The sequence below is a fragment of the Lepidochelys kempii genome, chromosome 7, assembly GCF_965140285.1.
Source record: "Lepidochelys kempii isolate rLepKem1 chromosome 7, rLepKem1.hap1, whole genome shotgun sequence".
NCBI classification, from domain to species: domain Eukaryota; kingdom Metazoa; phylum Chordata; order Testudines; family Cheloniidae; genus Lepidochelys; species Lepidochelys kempii.
The window spans coordinates 85,279,603-85,295,320 of NC_136386.1; the positions used below are offsets into that span (position 1 = coordinate 85,279,603).

Genomic DNA, 15,718 nt, shown 5'->3' on the forward strand with positions numbered 1-15,718 from the left:
GCTCCTGATTGAGCCATTACCATGGGCGATGGGTATAATAAGCTAGGGAAGGCCTTGCCTTTCCTGGCACTGCCGTCAATTGCCACCTGACACCTGGGCTGCGGTGACCCCGACCCTTCCCTGAGACCTCTACTACCTCCTCCACTCCACAGACCCCCGTCCCCACTGCTCGCCACATCACTCCTCCTTGGGCACTGGGGCCGGTGGCTTGGTGGGGCCTTCAGGGGCAGGCGGAGCTGGTGCTAGGGGTCTGGCAGCTCAGCCTGGCAGGCACTCTGGGGGCTTGGCTCAGCACTGGGGAAGGCCAGCAGCTCGGCCTGACTCTGGTGGAGGGGGGAATGGGGGGGAGAAGAGGCATCAGAGCTGGGGGGCAGGCGGCTCGGCCCAGAGCTCGGCCCAGCCCGACGCTCAGGGAGGCTGGCAACTCGGCCTGACTCTGGGGGCGGTCTGGTGGCTCGGCCTGGCGCTTGTGGGGGCGACAGGTCAGGGGGGTGGGACTGGCAGCAGCGACTCGGCACGATATGGCTGCAGCTGGCGGGCTTGCCTCCCCAAAGCCAGGGTTCACCCATTGTCCATGGCCATTACTATTCTTCTGTTTTAAAACTTTTATCATTGTTGCTCTCCTCTGGACTCTCTCCACATTGTCCATATCTTACATCTGTTCTACTATTCTTCCCATCTTTCCTTCATATCTATATAGTTTGGTGTTGCACCTTTAATACTGTCTCTGAGAAACAGCCAGCCCTCCTGAACTCCTCTATCCATTAGATTTTCTTCCCATGTGACCTTAACTAACAGCTCTCTGAGTTTAAATCTAGTCTCCTTATTCTGCTGCTCTCAATCCTTCCTTTCCTCAGACTCATGACATCTATCATTTCATGAATACTTTTACCCCAATTGCCTTCCACCTTCAGATTCGCAACCAATACCTCCATTAGTCAAAATCAAATCCATCAACAATTTCTCACTGCAGATCAAAGGTTATACAGAGCTCCACAGTCTACTGAGAGTGGGACTGCATTTTGGTACCAGAAGTATGTGAAGCTTAACTTGTGGGTGGAGTTTTGGAGACTATCTCCTTATTTTTTTACATTCTGACTTCAGAATTGTCACATCTTTTCTGAAAGATGGCACATCCACCAGCATAGTGATCCCAACCCTGCTGCCATGAGACCAAACTCAGTGCATGGTTGAAAATAAAATGCAGCCAGATACCAAAACTACACCTATTTAGCCACAATAACCAGAATAGCTTTGCACCCACTAAGACACAAACACAGCAAAGAAATGCTCTTACCTTTCTCTATCAGGATAACTTTGGGGATTTTGCTGGCTGGCTGGCTTTCAAGTATTAGTATTGATGGAGACTGGCTGGGCAGGGTGTCTCCCTTCAGGCTCACTGCTGGCAAACTGTCTCTGTACTGTCCTGCCCCTTATTTTTATTTCCCTGTGAATCCCCTTAATTTGGGGGGTGGATATTTTGAAAATTTCCCCTCAGTGCCAGTTCAAGGCTTGAAATCTGAAAGCATGTTAAAAATGTATATAGCAATGAGGTCCATAAAAGTACAAACACACCCAACAGTAACAGACCTGAGTGACTGCAATTGGGATATGTCAAAGAAAGGACAGGCAGCTCAACACTGTCTTGGGCATCTCTTGCTTTTTCTCCTGTGTCCCTTTTTCTTTATTCTTGTCTCTGATTTTCTACTTTCCTCTGTAGTTCCAATCTCCCCCAACCCTTTTAGTCCCGCTTTGTCTCTTATTTTTAAAATTACACTTGTCTCTTGCTTCAAACTCCTTTGTTCACCAGTTCCAACCTCTGTACACCATCCCCTCTTCTTTAAGTACGTTGTACGTTGCTCCACACAAGTCTTGACTTGCTACAAGTCTTCAAAGCATCTAGCATGCCATCAGTGCACTATATAAATACAGTGATAACCATCTCTCCTTTCCCCTCTGTTGTCTGACTCCCCTTTATTCACTTCATTCTTCAACATATCTGTGTGTATGTTCCTGTGTCTCACTGGCACTCCCTTCCTTACTGCTTCTCTTATCATATTCCACTCACGCACCCCACCCGCATCAACCTGTGCTGGCCCTCTCCAACAGTCTGTTTCCCCTGCACCATCATCTCTCTTCAGCCTAGAGTACTGCCTCCACATTTCTTGTCATGTTCAGGCACTCCTCCCTCCAGCTCCTCCTCAACCACACCTAACCCTGGTTGTTGGTCTTGCTTTCCCCATCATGGCAGCTGGGCTCCTCTCCTTCCCCAGTCTCCCCTCCTCTGTGTACTGGCTTGGTGGTACTCAACAGGATCCTAACATTCAAAGCTATTTACAGTTTGAGCTGCACCTTTGGCCTCCTTCCCTAATCTGCTGCATGCACAACCTGAGGCTGTTCCCTGGGGTCTTTGTGCTCCCACCTGCAGGTGCCAAATGGCTGCCCGTAGGGGACAGGTCTTTGCATTCACTGGCAGGATGTATCTTGGGGTGCTTCCCAGATCTGAATGATGTGATACTCCCTGTTGGCCTCGCAGCCCTGCAGAAGCGATGTACTCCATGACGACTGTAGCTTGGGCGCTGTTTGTGCTCCTTGCCCCAGCTACATAGCCCGCCTATAGAGTGTATCTCCTAGACCCCACCCTTTCCATTCATGAGCAGCTTAGAAGCGACTACAGCAACGGATTGCAGGGAAAGAGACCCTAGGAAAGTATTTTATGTATTTCTAGAGGTCTTAATGCAACTTAATAGCTGGGAAACAGTCGACACCCGGTGACCAGCCAACTCTCCACAAACCCCAGCAAGTGCTGCCCAGGCTACTAAGGTCTGGAAAGCTGGCATGGGATGGGAATATTTACTAACTAGCTCTCCTCCACCGCAAATCTGTAGCGCCGAAAACCGAAGCACAGCTGCTCCCTGGGCTCCTCCTACCTGCCCGCTCCTAGGCCCTAGCTTCCCCAAACGAGGCATGCTGCCTTCCCAGCTCCCCCCGACTGACTGCTCCTAGCACCACCTGGTTCCAAAGTTACACCCGGGGCCGCCGGCCCGGGACCTCTGCTCCCCGGTTATTCTCTTAACTACCACCGCCGGTCGGGGAGCGCCCCTGCCTGGCCCTATGGCCGCACGCATTTCATCGCCCTGCATCGCCCACTCCGGCAGCAGCTGATCTCCCCGAGGCGCTTGTTATTGTCTCCGCCTCCTGTCGGTGCCTGAAGAACCGCCAGCAACCCCCGTCCCTTGCTACTCAGCAGCAGGCTTGCAAAATCGCTGAGCTCAGCACGTCTGCTTTGGGGGGCCTGTGCGTATGGCCCGTCCCCTATGTAAATCCCCCAGCGAGCTGCCCTCCCTCCCAAGGAATACGCCTTGGATAGCACGTTCCAGCTCAAGAGTGCGCTTAACCCTTTGCAGGGACCAAGCGCCTGCCTGGGGCTGCAGGCAACGCTTCTCAGTCTGGGCACGTTTAATGCCCAGTTCTGCCTCGGATTCCACTAGCTCGCATAAAACATAAAATAAGGCTAAAGAGACAAACGGAAGCAAACAAGAATCCCACCCTCACTGTGGAAATGAGCACCAAACTGGGACGGACACTAATCAGCTTAGTTCGCCTTTGCCCGTAAAAGAAAATACCCATAAATAACCCATTCCTTATAACTGGCTTTAAATGCAAAGTGAGGTATGAAAACCCCTATCAACTAAGATAAATTACGTGCAATGGTTAAATCTATATCAGACGGGTATATGAGCTTAAGCCCTCTTTAAATATCTGCTATAAGCTTTTCCTAATGTACTACTTTAATTTCACTCTGCTCCAGGCGTCCTTGAAAACAGCCCTTCATTTGCAGCGGATCCCCCCCCTTTTTTTGTACAAATCGATGTAAACTCATGAATCTCATCTTTGGGGTGGGATAGGTTGGTGGAGGGACATACAGAAACTAGATCCAGCAGGCAGCAGCCAGTCCAGAACGTCTGTGTAAACAACTCAGTGTATATTGGGGTTGGTTAGGGCTCTTTTTAAACTCTTGTATCCAATTCCAGTATCGTGAAAAACAGCACGAGCATAGCAAAATATTCATGTTATTAATAGTGAAAAACAAATGGAAAAATACAGCTTTGTGTTTATTTTTCTTTCACATAATTGGTTCTACATCTAGTGCTCCAAATTCGGATAGCTTACAGAAAGAGCCCCAAAAGAGTTTAACAAGCGCAATCTAAATTAGGAAAATAAAACTAGTAAAACAAAGTATATTTATTATACCCACAGAGAGGCTGTGACTATGTAATAACTTGTAAGTACTGTTATTTTATTTAAGAAATGGAAAAGTACACTAGTTTAAAATTTTTACCATAACTTCTTTCTATATAAGTATTTGACACAGTCATGTCTTTCAATAAGTGGGCTATATTTAAAATGTTCGATCCTACAGGTGAGGAATCCAAAATGTACAGGGCTAAATTCTGCTCTCAGTTACAATGGTTGCACCCCTATCCTGGGAAGAGCTTCTGGGTCCTAGTTCTCACCTGGAACCAAACACTTTCGCTGCATCATACCCAACAGGAACTTTACTAAAGCAAATTAATTTGCACAGTACTTTGAAGATGGAAAGGACTAAGTAAATGTTAAGTATTATTGACATTTTTTTTCAGGCACATTAGATGTGGTCTTTTAAGGAGCTTTGCATCATCAAAGTCTTATTTAAATCAATGGGATTCGAGGGCAATCAGCAAAACTAAAGGATTGAGGCAATGAGAGCAAAGAAACTTCACAGCAAATTACATCCCTAAGGGCTTCTTCTCTATGCAAGGCATTATCATTAAAAATAAAAATTTACACCCAATACAACTTCAGATTTTCTTAACCCAATGTTTCCCTGATATTTTTCTTAGAAACTTCCTTTCCTTAATTGTTTCTAATTATTCTTGGTTATAATTAATAATTATATAAATAGCTCATGTAAAACTCTAATACTACTCTTCCCTCTTTGGAGTTTTGACCCTTTAGATAGAGTACTTGTAGACTACTCTACCTTTTGTCATTAGCTAGCCATGTTACACAATCAGTTGTTTTAACAAATAGGGAAACAGATGCAGAAATATATCCAGCATGCTGACAGTCACCCAGAAAGTCATTGGCACAGCCCCAGCAGTAACACTGAGGTCTCTTGACTCTCAGTTTCCTGCCCTATCCAATGGGCTACTCCGTCTCCCAGTACACTGTATACATAATTTAGTAATACTTTTGGCTTCCATGTATATACGCTGATCTTCCAGAACTAGTGGATCTATACTGTGTTTCAGATCCTGTCCACATTCCCGCCCCCCTAAAATGTCTCACTGTTTCTGTCTCTAGTTCAGCTTCATGAGTAACTACTATGCCATTTAAATATGCTCTTAGCAGAGTTAAATTGCATGCTGGCTAACACACCAGCAGCTACCCTACATTGATATTCCAATCATTGCTTTCACCTGCACAGATGAATCAGTAGTAGCAATGGTGGAAAATTTTAGGCAAAACTTTTCTAGCAATGACACCCTCATCTGTCTGCCCTCAACTTATTCCACTAACAACTAGCACCAAATTTCCTTGCATGTTGCATATACTATCATCAGCAGTAAGGAACTTGCACTGGCATCTGTAACACTGAACTGGTGCCAGACTGACTGCAGACAAAATGACCTGTTTTTAGTAGATGGAATTGAGGTCAGTAGCAGTGAACTAATTGTTCTTCAAATTGAGGTCAAATGAGCTATGAAGTTCCCCAAATAATCTGCAGCAAGCAAAAACTGCTTCAGGAAACACTGGCAAAATAACAGTTTTAGCTTAATCCATATTCCTAAACCATCGATCTTGGAGGTCTTAGTCTAGTCTCTACTGTATCCTGCATGTATACTCCACTCTGCTTACTGTGGCACTATTATCAGTCTCTGCTCAGGAAGGGCAGTACCCAAGATAGCTCATTGAACAAATTAAGAATTTGGTCAATGTCAATAACAAACCTGTAATCAGTATCACAATAAGACAAACATATTAGAGATCTTCATTTTGCCATTTCTCCCAGATATTTAACATTTATCAGGTTCTAATCTTTAAAAGTTCATAGTAATAGTGATCTACAAATACATAACACGATTTGCAGGGAAATCTCAAAAGAGTTTTATAAACATTAAATAATCCTCACATGACCAGTTTAGAGATAGGGAAACATCACCATCCCCACTTTACAGATTAGTTAATTGAAGCAAAAAGAGATTAATTTGATCTTTTCAAGTATCATACAGTGAGGCCTTGTCCACACTTAAAAGGTTTTGGGGTATACCAGCGGAGCAATACTGGCAACATCTACTGCCTCATCCCCCGTGGAGACAGAGTTTATACCAGCTAATGATTGTTTTTGCCAGTATAGCTTAAAGCACTTCCCTGAATTATGGACAAGTCCTCATCATTCCCTGCTCTAAACTCTAGACAACATTCCCTCTTGGTACAGTAAAATGTCAAACATTTTAAAAGCTACTCCTTTATATATATATATATATATATATATATATATATATATATATATATATATATATATATATATATATACACAAAGCTTAATTTGGATTTTGGACAATCATCTTTTATATAATAAAAGACCAAGTCATTTTTCCGAAATGCAGTATAACCATGCAGTGTACATTATAACCATCACAGTTAATACTCTAACCATCCACTACAACTATGACCCTGTGCTCTGAGGCCCATATTTGATATACAATATTGAGTAGTACAAAAGAAAGAGAGAATGAATCAACAGTCAGGATCAGGACCTTACTGCACTAGATACTGGTATAAGTGAATATTTGCTTGAAAGATTTTTGGAAGTCACTGAAATAAGGGTTAGGTACAAAAGTTGCAGGCCCAGTATACTTTTCCCCATGCTTGTGCAACTAAAAAAATGAGTGAACTGATTTTACTCAGTCTTAAAATAATAAATTCAGCTCTGGACTGGGACAAAGCATGTAAAATTTCAGCCAAAATGGTGGGTTATTTTAGAGTTGTGGGAACAATTGGAAACACCAGGTGACTCATATGGAATTCCCAATGTGTCAACTACTAAGCAAATGCTCTTATTATACATTGCACATGCATGTTTTGTGTTAACCCACATATTGCCAGGAAGCCTGATTAAAGATACAATTATCAGTGAAAGAATGGGGTTTAAGTCTGAAAATGTGAGAGCTAAATGTATTCTGTTTGCAATCTCTGCACCTGCAGTGACCAATTTCGGACTAGGTTAGGTCAATTTCACAGCACAGAGCTGTTACACTCACAGGCAGCCACAGAGAGTGGGAACAGCATGTTAACATACTGTAGAATGGCTGGTACCTTGTTTTGTGGTATCCAATAAAGATACTGAAAAATGTCTATAAAAGAGGTATTCTCAAACATTTTAATATCATGGATTACATCTGAATCAAGAGACTGTTTCATGGACCCACTTCCTCTCCCATTTTCTATCCGATGAACTACCTCCCATCCCATTCACAATCATACAATGTCCCTGTAGCAAATGACAGCAATTGCTTCCATTGAAAAATAATATTAGGAAAGTATTTAATGGAAGCAGTTGCTTGTAGTTGCTGCCGGAATGTTATGTGGTTACAAATAGGAGGAGAAGTAAACCAGAGTGAATGAGAGGAAGGTGTCTGTATTTAATGCTGTGTTGGTTGTCTTGCAATTTTCACATACTTTAATACACAGAAATTATAATTTATTAATTTATCAATAATAGTATGCTTCCCCACAACCCCAAGATGTGTTCTGCAATGCTGTTTCCATTAACCTGAGAACCAGAGTTCAGTACATAATCCCTGCCCTCCTTCATAGTCAACATCTTCAGCAATGCTAAGTTGTTCTATAGCTATGGTCCATAGCTAACCAGACAGAAAACAGCAGGGGATATGACTCAAATGTTGTAACCAGGACTATCATTAGTATATAGATTTACAGACAAATATAGACTGGACAGGCAGTTACCTAAGACAGAAAAAAGAGTGGTAAGGGCAGCAAAATGCACGTGTGTGTAAGTAAAATCAGTATTCATGAAAGATGCTGGGTCAAGGATCATCACAAGTACTCAAGATTGAAGTCCTCAGTTTACCCAAACCACTGATTTGTAGTTCCCATTCAATCCTTTGATTGTTGGGCCTGACAAGTATGCCCATGGTTACAGTGTATGTTGACCTCAAGGAACTGCACAGGGACCACCAACTCAGTTAATTGAGGCTACCAGACAGCTATCCAGGAGAAATGACTTTCAGCCTCTAGCAGCCCGCTATAGATTTGGTGAGCTATGTGGAGAGACAGCAAAATGTTTAATAACTGTCTACTGTCTGAATGAGGGCAGGTCAAGACCAACAGTTATCTCCAGTTAGTGTCTCATCTCATAGCAGCAGCTATGAACCTATGGAAAAAGATGTTCTGCTAACCAATTTAGAATGAAGGCACCTGTGATGAGCACACGGCACAAACCCCTCTACATTTGAATTTGGCTCTAGTGCTAGCAACACGATTCTATATGCCACAGTGCAGACACTTCCGACAGCAATGGAAGGGTTTTTTCCTTCACTGTAGGTAATCCACCTCCTTAAGCAGCAGTAGCTAGGGTGAAGAAGAAACCTAAGGCTTAGGTCAGTATAGCTACAGCGCTCATGGGAGCGTGCCACTCAAAATGTTAAGTGTAAACCAGGCCTATAATGGGGAGACCTTGTGTGTAATTGTTTCTATTTACTTATGGAAATTATTTTACTGTTTTTCAATTTTGTTTTTCCTTGGTTTGTGGCTTTTTATTACTATTAATTAGGTGGTTTGTTCCTCAATTTAGGTGGAAATGTTTATTCTTTTCTCCATTTTGTTTCAGCTCCCCCACCTCCTTCTTATTTCAGAGAGTTTATTTTCTTATTTTCAGAAATATTTTCAACAATCTGTGTACTGAATATGCTGGCATGGACTCATCTCTGTGGCACTGAGATGCAGGACAGCAGAGGGGAGTGTGGCTCTTAGGCCAGAAAAGGTAGCTATCTAACTACATACACACTAGTACATCAATTCAAGATTTAAAATTAATAATAACTAAAAGTATAATCAAAGAGCTCACAGGCTGTACTACACTTAGGTTTTAATCTGTGAAACTGAAGAAATCATGCTTTCTTGCAGACTTAGACTGCGTCAAGCTTTAAGCCCTCATTTTAAAGGTTATACGGTTGATTGTTCCTGTTGTAGACTTGGTAGTTTCTCTCTGATGAAACGATCTGCTTTATTGCAGTCGCTGGGGATTTTTTCTCTCCAACCCGTTCCTCATGATGCAATTCTCCCAATCATTTACACAAAGCAGCCACAGAGTTCAGGACGGACGCTAGGACCCCGCGGATGGGCTGCAGCTAGCGTCGGACTGTTTACCTAGAGTTAGCTTTATACGTGCAGAATTCACCGTGTCCCCTGAATTCCCATAAGCAGAATTGCAACAAACAAATGCACTTATCGACTCGAATGATCAATAGCATGATCAGGCATTCAACCCTTTCCACCATTCCCTCTCCCCCACCCCCACGAAAAAATCAGTAGACGTAAAGGAGGTGCAATAAACTAGTTTCTCAACAGGCTTTAAGGACTAAAAGTTAGGAAAACCATGCAGGAATGTCCTGACCTTGATTGTGCACGAAATAATCCAAGGCTGGAATGTGTAAGCTCAATGTACAGTTGGAAAGGCACACGTTTATAGTGTCTTAGGGATGGGAAAAAATCTTTAGGATTTCTGAAAATAAACTCATACTTCGCCTCTCTATAAGATTGCATCAGAAACAGTTGATGAAAATTACGGTAGCATCTTTCGTGTTCAGTTGATTAATGAGTTTTTATACATACCAATCCGAATTCATCGTATTCTTAAAAACCCAGTACTGAAACACCTACCAGCAAGGAGTTTTTATTCTTAGCCTGGAGTGGGTTGAACTGATTTTATATGAAGCGACCACTTGTCTTTGTTACAGCACCTAACAACCGATATTCGAAGGTTTCTTTCACGTTACAAATGGCTAACTATGAACACAGATCGCGTTTCTCCCAAACTGCCCGAAGAGTGTCCGTCTGAACGCGTCTTCCTTTGGAAAAATCACCCAGCAAGACAGACACAGCATGATACTGGGGGATGGGACGTGTGGGGGAGGGGCGGGGACACAATTAAGGTGAATAAAAGTTGGCTAAAATAAGTAACACTTATTCTTCCTATCACCACCCTCAGCCTTGCAATCTCTACGGGCAAAAGGCTCCCACTTGCGCTGGGTCCGACAGTTAAGCGAGGGCTCAGATCCCCCAGTACGATGCAATGCGACTTTGTGTAGCCCAGTCTATAGCAGCTAGCTTACAGCAGACACGAGAGGCTTATGCTTTCCGCAGTGAACGAGCCTGTCGGGTGCCCGGGCTCGCTCCGTGCCGTTCCCCAGCCCAACCAAGCCCTGAGACTCCCTAATAAACACCCCCCCCTTCTTCCCTCCCCCTCAATCATGTCACTGCGCACCCCCAAGGTCTCCCCGCCTGCAGCTCAGGCTCCATCCACCCTGGGGGGCGGAGCCCGGGCTGCTGTAACCGGGCAGGAGAGAACGCTGCGAACGTGCGCCTGCCTGCCATTGGCCGAGCCCGCCACACACTCCCGGCTGGCGACTGGTGGCTGCGGCACTGGAGGCCGGGTCGGGCTTTCTGGCCGAGCAGCGAGGGGGCGGGGGCGGGGGCGGCTCCTGAGCTGTCTATTTAAAGGGCTCAACAAGCCGAGTGAGGGGGACACCAGCGCCGAGAAGGGGGAGCTCGGAGCGTGCGCGGGCTGTTGCACAGCGCTACCCTGGCCCTTACCAGCATCCCCGGGAGCCTTCGACTACCTCTTCCCCCGCCTCCGCCTGCTCCCAGCCCGGACCTCGCGGCCCTGTAAGTATCGCGCTGGGATTGCCTTTCGTGTCGCTGCCTGACGGGACACAGCGCGCCGCTCCCTGTCATTCTCCCCGCGGGTTGTTTCGCTAGATGAGCATCGGTGTAACTCCCCCCCCCCCCAGTGTAGCCCGCCCCCATCGGTGTAACTCCCCCCCCCCCCAGTGTATCCCGCCCCCATCGGTGTAACGCGCCCCCCCCCCCAGGCCGTGCGTTACTGACTCTCTTTCTGTGCTGGCCTGGGATTGCAGGACCCGTCTTTTGTGCTGATCTCCGCGTCCCCGCTTCCACTCCGGAGGGTGACCATCCGCAGCGATGCCAGGCGTGTGGGACAGCTTCTCTTCCTCGCTGCCCCCCATTCCAGAGCAGAGAGAGAACCAGCCCTCACCCATCGTCTCTCGGGGAAAGAGCCGGCAGCAGGAAGTGCCCGATCGCTGTGTCCGAGCGGAGAGCTCCGATTGTGAATCCCTGGACAGCAGCTTGAGCTGTGAGGGAGGTAGGTACTGTAGATGTGAGGACTGAAAGGTCACGTTCTTTCGTGTTTTCAGTCAAATTATAATGAACAATTGAGGATGGCATTATCCAAATTTAAGCAGGGCCCACACGTCCTAAAAAATAAAATCTAAGTTTTTTTTCCCTAAACTGTGTCCAGTAAATATACTTTAAAACACAATTAAAATAGCAAAATGAATGTACACGATAATTGTAATTCAGTAAAGCTAAAATACACAATGGGAGAGGTTTAAGCTTGATAAAAACATTGTCCCATAAAACTCTAGCAGCCCTTCTCTCCCTATCCCACAATACTGTTGTTTATCACCTAGTACTGTATATTATTCTCTCACAGAAAAGCTGCTTCAGTTCATAAATTGATCAGTTTTCTTGCCCGTAACATTTGGTCCTTTGTAGCAACTTTTACTAGGGAAAAAGAACAGGAGGACTTGTGGCACCTTAAAGACTAACAAATTTATTTGAGCATAAGCTTTTGTGAGCCACAGCTCACTTCACAAAAAACAGCTTAATAAACTGGCCAATACTGACCTGCCTTCTTTGATTTTCATTCACAGATGCAGAGTACCTGGATGAAGTTTCTCTGCCAGACTTTGACTTGTTAAATGACCCTGAAGACGAACTCCTATGTAACGATCTCATGAAACTAATCCAAGTCAGTCTGAACAAAGCCAACATCAATTCCAAGCGCTGCTCCAGACTTGTGATGCCAAGCCAACTCGTCACTCAAGTCAGCAAAGAGCTGCTTCACCTGGCTTATAGTGAGCCCTGTGGCCTGAGAGGTGCCCTCATTGACCTGTGTGTTGAACAAGGGAAGGGGTGTCACAGTGTGGGGCAGATTGCAGTGGATCCGAATCTTGTGCCTACTTTCCAGCTGACCCTTGTGTTAAGATTGGACTCCCGGCTCTGGCCTAAAATCCAGGGACTTCTTAGCTCTGGGACTTCTTTCACTCCAGGCTTCAGTCAGTCGCTGAAGCTGAGCACTGGATTCAGAGTCATTAAAAAGAAGCTTTACAGCTCTGAGCAGTTGCTAATAGAGGAGTGCTGAAGGCGCCTCATAGAGGAATAACCGATCATTACTCTTTAAACTGGCGTAGAGCACCAGGAGAAACTGGCATGACAACTTACTTAAGTGCTTTGAAAAAGTGAACATAAGCTGGTTAAAATGTGGCAACTGTTTAGAGCCTCGGTTAGTTTGGAGCATGACTGTACAATGATAGAAGGAAATAGTCCAAACAGAGAGGGAGGGCAAGGAGGAAGCTTGCTGGAAAACAAAACTGCATCCTGCTTCCCTCACTCTGAGTGGGCATAGATAGCAAGTGAGTGCTAGCTTTAACCTTTCAGTGATTGTAGGACAACTTTTTATTGTACTGACTTCTTCAGTTAGTCTTGTGACAGTGCTGATGCCAGATGCAGCAGCAGGGCTGCTTTGGGGGTAGACAGTCTCCCTATTCCTGGCTGATTCTTCTTCTTTTTTTTTTTTTTAATAACAAAATACATTGTAATCAATGTTGGGGTTTTTTGCAGGGGGAGGGTGGTGCATGTGTATGAGTGAATGGTGGTTAAACTTGGGTCTAATGGGACCAAGTATATGTATTTGGATCAAAGATGATGCTCCACTACTGACATTAGGGCAGCTATATATAGACTTCAAGGGAATGCAGAAGCAGGAGTTGTTGGGTTGTTGTCGTCATCACTTCATATTTTTGATGCTTGAAGAAAACGCTGCTGGGAGCTGCCTACAGCTCTCCAGTACTGCATGCCAGAGGGGGAGGTGTGACGTGATGCTCGGATGAGGGCAGGTACCCTCACGAACAACCTATATGATAGGCCATGGAGCGCTTCTGTTGATTACAGTTTACATTAATACACTTGATGTTCAAGTGCAACCCTTTCTATGCAATTGTATTGTGTTTTGGGTGTGTTTTTTACTTTTCTAATAAAACCTTTCTCATTAAAACGAGACAAGCTGTCGGTTTCTCCTGTTTAACATATCTGAGCGATGTCATTTTAAAGGTAGTGGACACTTCCCCTCACTTTGTAGGTTTAGAGTATCTTGCATCAACCATGGTGAGGGCCGTGTCCTGCTTTACATGCACAGTCGTACCTTAATCCATTACCAGCAGCACTGATCTTTCAGCAGTGCTACTGAATATGAGTAAAGGTGGCAGAATCTGCTTCTTAACGTAGCTCAGATACCCATGTGTCTGGCATTTTTGGGAGACATTTCTCTTTTCCTTCTGCCTGCCAGGATTCTTGAACTATATGGTCCCAGAACTATGTGCCTCAAGTTCCTCAACCATTTGAAATTGTACGTCTCATTAATACTATACTTTACTATCATGTCAATTAATTTCTAATTGCAGGACATTTAAAATTGATAGAGGTAAATCACTCTAGTGAGAAAGCACAATAACTAAAAGCTAGTCCTAGAGCACCCACATAAGCTCTCACCATAGAAGATCGGTGCCTGCCACTTTAGGGAAGAGCTTATGACAGTATTAATGCTCCTAGAGCAGTGGCATAAGAACATGATGCTCTGATTTCAAACTTATCAGTAACAAAGGGATAAAAAGCTATTAAAAAACATCCTGCTTCTGCATGAGGCAATATACCCACTCCCCTTCTCTTGGCAGTTCTTAGCCATCTTAAATATTTTCATTTTGGAAATACCCTTCACCCATAAAGATACAGTTGTAGGGAAGACTTGGGTTTTTTTTACATGTTTAAATGTAGCTGTATATAGGGCACTTCAGATACAGCACGGATTAATTTGTCTTCTGGTATGTCTAAACTCACTGAAATCAATAGGATTACACCAGGGATGAATTTGTCCCAAGATCACTCCTCCAAGGAGCTTAAACTCTACATTAAAAGAGAACACCACCGATCCTGAGAAAGGAGGAGGAGGGGACACCTTTCTTGAAACAGGAGTGAGGTTAAAGAAAGCTGATAGTTCCTGTTGTCTAGTTTCATATATTTCTGGTTAAGTTTATATGACTGGGTCTTTTCTGTCCCTCTTATGAGGATTACTTAAGCTCCTAGAGAGATTATGAAAGGAATCTCAGTCTATTGGGATCACCACAGCTGACTGATGTCCTCTGTTTCTAACAAAATATTCTAGTTGAAGTCCATGGTGTTACCTAGTGAGGCAACTGAGAAATAACACACAAGATTGTATTTGTTTTTTTATCAGCCAGCCCAAATTTCACATCATGTTAGTGTCTGTGTGCTGTAGCATGGGATAGAACAGGGATAGGCACGCGAGCTGATTTTCAGTGGCCCTCACACTGCCCGGGTCCTGGCCACCGGTCCGGGGGGCTCTGCATTTTAATTTAATTTTAAATGAAGCTTCATAAACATTTTTAAAACCTTATTTACTTTACATACAACAATAGTTTAGTGTTATATTAAAGACTTATAGAAAGAGACCTTCTAAAAAGGTTAAAATGTATTACTGGCACGCAAACCCTTAAATTAGAGTGAATAAATGAAGACTCAGCACACCACTTCTGAAAGAAGAACAGGAGGACTTGTGGCACCTTAGAGACTAACAAATTTATTAGAGCATAACCTTTCACTTCTGAAAGGTTGCTGACCCCTGGGATAGAAGTTTCAGTCTCTATTTTAGTCCCTAGCATTGGGGAGGCAATGTGCTTTCCCCTTGGGGGAACACATTTCTCTCAAATGCACCTTCTGAGCAACACTGAGGGCTCAAGGGGCTGTGTCCATCCCTCCTTAAAGATCATCATGACAGGAAGCCTTTGAAAGAGGGTGGTGCAATGAAATATTCCTCAGGATCCTATTTCCCCATTAAAACACAATAGTCACAATACAGAAAGGGGCATTAACTGAGCAAAATTCTACCCTAACTTACACCCAGTAAGTGGCATTGGGTATAAATCAGGATATAATGTGGCCTATAATCTTTAATAGGATACGATTACTTTCAGAGTAGCTGTAGCAAATAGCCATCACATTTGGCAACCTGATTGTCAGAAATAGATGCCATTTTTTTCTTAGCAATGTAAACTGCGCATCTATGGCTCAGATATCGTCAGTCTGGAGATAAGGATTTGGGTTAGTTGATTTGTACTTTACGTCTAGCTGATTTTTGAAATGGGAGGTGAAGAGTTCAAATGGGCCACGGCCAAGGGACTGTAAGCAGAAGAAAAGATGCCAGAATAGCCACCAAGAGAAAAGACAGAATCACAGAAAGACAAGTTAGGTCATTCTTATCTTTATCCCCTCCTCC

General features: G+C 44.2%; 1 protein-coding gene across 1 annotated transcript; it reads left to right on the plus strand.

Annotated features, from left to right (window-relative positions):
• The first annotated feature begins 10,790 nt into the window (after nucleotides 1–10,790).
• DDIT4 (DNA damage inducible transcript 4) lies at nucleotides 10,791–13,431 on the plus strand. Its single transcript, XM_073353615.2, has 3 exons — nucleotides 10,791–10,953; nucleotides 11,205–11,449; nucleotides 12,021–13,431. Exons 2-3 carry the CDS (start codon nucleotides 11,269–11,271, stop codon nucleotides 12,509–12,511), a joined length of 672 nt encoding a protein of 223 aa, XP_073209716.1. The 5' UTR covers nucleotides 10,791–10,953; nucleotides 11,205–11,268; the 3' UTR covers nucleotides 12,512–13,431.
• Nucleotides 13,432–15,718: the final 2,287 nt, after the last annotated feature.